The 7,099-nt window shown below is 36.4% G+C and overlaps 1 protein-coding gene across 1 annotated transcript; it reads right to left on the reverse strand.

The window, feature by feature from the left end:
* Positions 1-1,676: 1,676 nt before the first annotated feature.
* Positions 1,677-2,624, reverse strand: LOC131277436 (olfactory receptor 14C36-like). Its single transcript, XM_058292450.1, has one exon. The coding sequence runs from the start codon at positions 2,622-2,624 to the stop codon at positions 1,677-1,679; it is 948 nt and encodes a 315-aa protein (XP_058148433.1).
* Between the last annotated feature and the right edge of the window lie 4,475 nt (positions 2,625-7,099).

Consider the following 7,099-nt stretch of genomic DNA (forward strand, 5'->3'; position numbering starts at 1 on the left):
GGAAGAGGGAAGAAGAGATATGATATGGATGCATTTCCAGGATTTGGAGTTGCCCTGGGTGGAGCTGCAGAGACAGATGCTGGACATTGTGTGTCCTACCATGGCCCACTGGGTGGACTGGGGGAGAGTGTAGACTACAATGTGGACCACTGTCCATGTGGTGCAGCAGAGCTCCAAAATGTATTCACCAGGTGCAGTGAATGTGCCACGATGATGGAAGAGGTTGTTGATATGGGAGGAGTGGGGTGGGGGAGTGGGGGCAATATATGGGTCCTCATATTTTTTTAATGTAACATTTAAAAGAAAATAAAGGAGAAAAAAAGAAATAAATGTATAATCAGGGGAAATTTGTAGCATGAGTAGAATAATTGTAAGTGTAACTTATCAAGCTCCTTAGGGCAGACATAAAGTTTCTGTAGAAAAGCGCATAGTCCTGCCTACTATGATATTAACCAGATCTTTTCATACTTCTTTGTAAAGAAAAATGTATGATTCAAGCAAACTATATATATATATATACTCAGTGGCTCTCAGTTTCATCACAGACTTGTGCTATCATCCTTTCAGATAATGTTTCCATTACTCCAAAAAGAGAGGGATATATATTTGTGGTGTTTATTTTATTAGCCTTCTTATTTAACATTTCTGATTACCTGCATTTGTTCCTGTGAATTTTTGTTTCCATTTATTGCCATTTTTAAATTCTAATGCAGTTTCGCTCCTACATCCTGATATTGTCAAATATATTTCAATTCCATATGTGGTGAACTAATTCTCTATATCTCTAGAAATAATGGACCTATAAATTGCATCAACAATGAGATGGTTTGTCCATAATTTTAATAAGAATTAGTAAATAACCATATCATATACAGGTAAGTAGGTATGTGAATAGAATTTTGTTGGCAGAAGTATAAATTTGCCATTATTTTGATAAAGCTGATTGGTGATATTTACAAATATGTAAAATCTATTTTCAGTTTTTATCAAATTATTTATTTTAGAAACATTTTCATATGTGAACAAAAATTCAGGTACAATAATATTGAAATTATTCTTGAAACTTTGAAACTTAAGAAGAAGGTTTTTATTGAGAACTGTGTTATTTTATTTCATATAAAAGTTGCATTGAAAGAAGAAGATGAAATTCAAGCAGACTTGATTTGCACACACTTGCCAAGTCTCACATGCTTCAACCTCATTGACAATATTTTTGATTTATGATACTTATTTAAAGCCTCATACTGAAGCCCAGTATGCATCCAACCCAGACAACAAATGTGAAAATGTATATGCAAAGCAACATCTGGAGATAAGTGTCTCCTAGGTCATCCACTATATGTGTTTTGTTCCTCTGGTTGTCACACAGCTCTTCAGTGACTGATTCCATTTCAAAACATCACACAAAAGAAAAGACTTAAAAAAATAACACAACTTTCTTTACCTGGCTACTGACTATCTATTAAGTCCCTTTGTGATAATTCATCAACAGGTAGAGTTCAGATTGCTTTACAAAAAGTGTTTTTAAAAAGATCAAAGATAAACAGACATAAACACTGGGAGGGAAAGACCTTCTTTGTGATCAAGGGGGAGCACTAATGAATCCCAGGTAAACAGAAATTCCCTGAAATGCTAGTTTGAGAATTGATTTTTTTTTATGATTGAAAAATTCAGCTTCAAACAATTATGCTTTTTCCTGAGTAACGCTTTCTCCTCATAACTCTCTTTACAGCTTCCTTTATCTGCTTGTTTCTAAGACTATAGATGATTGGATTCAAGAAAGGAGGGACTAGAGAATAGAACACAGAAGAGAGTGTATCCTGAAATGTGGGTGAGCTGGAGACTGGCTTCACATACACAGCAGTACCTGAGCTGACAAAAATTGTTAACACAACGATGTGAGGGACACAGGTGGAAAAAGCTTTTCCTCGCTCACCCCTGGTTGGAAACTTGAGCACAGTAGAAAATATGTGAATATAAGACATGATGATGAAGGCAAAGCAGCCACCAGCAATCACCACTGAAGAAATGAAAATTAAAATTTCATTGTTTAAAGTATCAGTGCAGGAGAGCTTCAGAAGAGAGGACAGGTCACAGAAGAACTGATGGACCACATTGGACTGACAGAAGGACAGCCTGAATGTGTTGCCAGTTTGGAATCCAGAGTGGACCAGACCACTGAGTACAGAGGCCAGAGTCATCTGGACACAGACCCGAGGGTTCATGATCACAGAGTAGTGCAGGGGCTGGCAGATGGCCACATAGCGGTCACGAGCCATGATTGTAACGAACAGCAGCTCTACTGTCACAAATGCGACCACAAGGAAGATCTGAGCTGCACATCCAGCCATGGAGATTGCCGTGCTGTCAAGCAGGAAGATGACACATGCCTTGGGGACTGTGACAGAAATGTAGCACATGTCTAAAACAGACAGATTCCTAATGAGGAAATACATGGGGGTGTGAAGTTTCCAATCAAAGGTGATTACTATGACAATGAGAAGATTCCCCACCAGGGTTGCCAAGTACATCAGTAATAACAGCAAGGCATGTAAGACTCTGAGCTCCCACACATCAGAAAACCTTGTAAGCAGGAATTCGGTCACTGTGGTGGAGTTGGGCATCTTAGGAAAATTTCCCTTGGCCATGAAGAGTCAGGCAAATAATCCCTAAGAAACATGAAAGATTCACATGTGGAAGGAATTAATCTAAGCTCATATATTGCCTCACATTAATACATTTATATTCTATTAAAATGTTTTGTCAAGGTTATAACATACTTCCCATTCTCCTTTGGGCTCCCTGCTTTTTACACTTGTCTTCAGAATTGAGCTAGCAGTAAAATGTAATATTTACTAGCTTGTCCATATGTTTGCATCGATTTCTATCATTTACTAGTTATAAAATGTATCTACTGGAAGTTATATATTTGCCCAGAAGATTAAAAGATTTAATATAAGTAATTTCTATTCTTCCCCATCTCATTAGTCAGGTTTTGTGTATGTTAATATTTATGACAATGTGATAACTTTGTAGAATCTGAGTAGAGATTGGAGGGTACTATTTATTCAGAGCTTATCAATATATTATAATCAATTATAATCCATTCCATGACCACTAAATCATTCCCATTAAATGCCACCATACATTTCTCATTCTTCTCCATGTACTCCCTGAATGTACATAGGTGCTTAGTTTTCTCTGTTCAAAAGAATCACTTACAACTCTTGATATGTAGATATTACCTGTGGTGAAAACTATTTATATATTGATACTATCAGGGTCTCTAAATTTAGAATGTTTATTCTTCTGTTTTTTGTCAAATACTGTTATGTTTTTTTCAATAAAACCTGAACATACTTCAGAACTTGAAGAAGCTAATATGGAAAGACATTGCTTGAGTGTGAGTCATTACTTGTTGTACTCACACATGATTCCTTCATAAAGCTCTTTTTATAGTCACTCTCAGCACTCAGCAATCCTTACTCAACCCTCAAGTGCAGAATGATTTCTTCTGAAGTTCCTTCAGCTTTGAGTCATATTTTAACTCATGCCATCGAAATGGGAATGGCTTTCCTTGTTGCCTTGAAACCGCAGAATGTACCTTTCCGACTTGCTTATCCAGCCTCTCTAATCCTCAGGGCTAATGCACTTCACCTTCCTGCTCTGTGTCCCTTTTTCTCCTGACAAATGTAACTACTTCTAGAGAAACTCTGCTCACTGTAAGAAGACAGGACACCTGTCACTTTCAGACTGACCTTCTGAGCTCAAGAGTAAAAGCTTTCTATCTCTGCTCCTCTTTATTTCAGAATTCTTCAAAAAACTACTTCAATAAGTAGTTGTTCTTGTTTTATACCAACAAGTTTACTGAAAACTTACGATAGTATTGTATGATGACCCTGATTGAAAATTGCTAACTTCAACTATTTATAAGTAGTTCTAACCTATTTAAACTAGCCTCATGCAGAATTGAGATTATTAAAAATAATTGCTTAATTTTTTCCTCACTAAATTCCGTATCAGACTTCTACTTTATTACAAAAATACAATGGGATCTCACAGTTGAAACATAAAGTGAACATATTTTATTATTTTACAATCACCAATTATACATTTCTAGCTTAAATTTATAACATGTCAGCAGGACAGAGGTGAATTTTTGCAGATTACAGAAGATATATTTTATATCTTGACTCTGCCATTTATTTCTATGTATGTAGATCTTCATATATATCTTTGATTTTCAGTTTCTTTTTTGATAAAATTTGTAAAAATGCCAAGTTCATGAATTTAATATTTTTAAAAGTAATTAAAGATTCTCATAATGGTAGCAATGTTAATGAAAAATGAATGAATATGAATTAAAATTTCTAAAAGGGGGTTTAAGCACTACATTTCTTCCATCTCAAATTCATATTACTCTTATTTTTTTCAGAAGCAAACAAAGAAGCAAAGGAATGCTAGCACTCTGAATTTGATAAAGCAATTTTCTTTTAAAAGAAGTATAACATCATAAAGGTTATGCACATGTAAATACAGATTTTCAACCATGACTATTCTTAAGTAGTATACAGACTACAGGAAGATTACTCACAAAGTAATATCTCCTGGGATAACTAAGCTATTGAAGAGATGTTCCTATACATAAATTGTAAAAGCAAATGATTTCTTGCCTTTTCTGCAAAGACCTAAAAAATTTAGATGACATATTTTGGTAATTAATATATTAATTTGTGTATTTATTGATTTAGACAATCCTTGTAATGTTCGTTTACAATATCTACCTTTAAACATATTTTGGGGTGAATTATGTGCAGGCATTTGTCTGGAAGCTGTGGAACTCAACTATGAACAATGCTTACATGGTTTTCAAAACATGTTATTAGAAACTCCCAGAATTACACGTGAAGTATAAGGAGTCAAGTGCACTATTTATTTTTATGACAAGGACTGACTTACTCATTATATACTACCAAATGAATATAACAGAGTGCTGGGGAAAAAGAAAGTAATGTGAAAATAATCATTGAAATTAATTGATTTGCAATAATACACATAAATCAAAGTTTATATTCTTTTAAGATAAAACACGTCAATCAGAATTAGATCTGTTTAAGTATAAACTTAAATTAGCATTCTGCGTACTGAAGCTGTGGTCAGTGTGCCGAGCAGCTCCTGCCCCTGTTCCTCTGGTGCTGCAACCAGCTCACTCTTTGCTTCCATGAACAGCTATCAATTCTGCTAAAACTGCTTGAACTGTGAGTTTATTTCATTGAATAAAAAAGAAGTGGTTCATTTCACTGTGTGAGTACCTTTCATAGACCCCTTGACAGCTTCTCTTAAAAAATCAACTAAGCAGTGCGGGAAAGAAATGCAGGCGATTTTTGGAGGGAACAGAAGGAAGAGAGAAAGAAAAGAGTTAACATCAAAGTCTCAAATATTGATTTTGTTTATTACTTACACTGGATAGCCATGTCAAGACTTCTGATAAGGGTCCACCTGGGGACAAGACTGAATGGGCATATTTGGTAGAGGTCACTGACATCCTGTCTGGAAACTTTCTTTTGTAATAAGAGCTTTTGTGTAAAGTTTTATATCCAAACAGGGGTCTCCAATGGCATCATAGAAACCCCCAGGAGCCCAGGCTTTGGCACCAATAATAGCCAGTGCCCACGGGTAATTTCCAAGAGATAATTGGTTGTAAAGGTTAGGGAATAGGACCCAAGTAAAATCTGTCCATGAACAGCACTTGTGTAGAAGACATATTAGTGTATTTGAATGTAGAAAATGGTGTAGATTAAATGGCTAATCATAAAGAAAACCACAGGTCTCCTAATATTCTCAGTGCTCTTAGGGTGAAATGCCTGCGGATCTGAGGGACCAAGGAGCAGGGAAGACCCAGAGCCTGGCCCCGGCCCAGTCCCAGGACACCGAGGTTCCCTGCTCCTCCTGAGGGTTTTCCTCTTAGGAACAGAGTGATTTTCTCTAGTCCAAACAAACCCATGGTATTGTTAAGGATGACAAAACAGTGTTTCTGAAATTGTCCAAAGCACATAGGAGCCTGGTGCCAAAGCCCAGCACAGCGGCCTGTGAGCTGGATGATCCTCATCACGTTGCTTTATCTCTGATGACTCAGTAGCTCAATAGGTTAGCATATTAACAACGGTGTCCACCCTCATGTGCCATCGGAGGGTAGGACTAAATGGAGAATGTAACCACTTAGACTAGTACCCAGTGCAAAGTGCAAACATATTAGGAAGCACTACAGTAACTGTTCAGTCTTCACAATCACGAAATAAGTGGGTCATTTTTATCGTGTTAGGGAAGTAGAAAGTCTCAATATGTTTCTTAGAAGTGCTATGAACCTTTCTGTCATTGATTTCCAGTATAATTCAAATGTAAGTAAACAATATACACTTTTTAATTTCAAACTACTTAACATACACTTGAATGCACTTTCTACACCATTAGGAGTTAGTCAACTACACTTTTCAAGACTTTTATACCTTTCCTGATGGCTGTCTCATGGTGATTACACTGTCTGAATTGTTTTTACATATCCAGGTACAATATGGGATATTTTAAGTTGTCCTTTGTGATACAATGTGTTGGGCATTATGTATTTGGAAGCCATGATAATAGATGAATATAAATTTAGCATTGTTCGTCTACCATGATGCAAAATAATCTTAATCTTGAGCCATACATCTTGCCTTCAGGTGTACACTGTTTGATAAGAAGGTAGCCTTTGATGTTTTCAACTTATATGCACCCCCGAAAATCATGTTCTTATAGCTAGCCCATTCCTCTGCATGTAAACCTATTGTAAATAGCGTATTTTGATTAGGTTGCTTCAGTTCAGGCTTGGTCCAATGTGAGTTTTAATCCTTTTAATGGAGTCCTTCATAAAGTACGAATATGATTCAGGATGAATATGAAGTCAAAGGAGAAAAAACACAGAATCAAGAAACTGGAAGGAATTACACCTGGAAAAGAAGGGAGACACCAGCAGATACTGACATGTGCCGTGTCACACGGCCTAGTCCAAGCTGGCTGGTAGTCAAGCTTCCCAGAGAAACATCTCTCCATGATGCCTTGA

Source organism: Dasypus novemcinctus (assembly GCF_030445035.2).
Source record: "Dasypus novemcinctus isolate mDasNov1 chromosome 21 unlocalized genomic scaffold, mDasNov1.1.hap2 SUPER_21_unloc_1, whole genome shotgun sequence".
In the NCBI taxonomy this organism is placed as follows: Eukaryota; Metazoa; Chordata; class Mammalia; order Cingulata; family Dasypodidae; genus Dasypus; species Dasypus novemcinctus.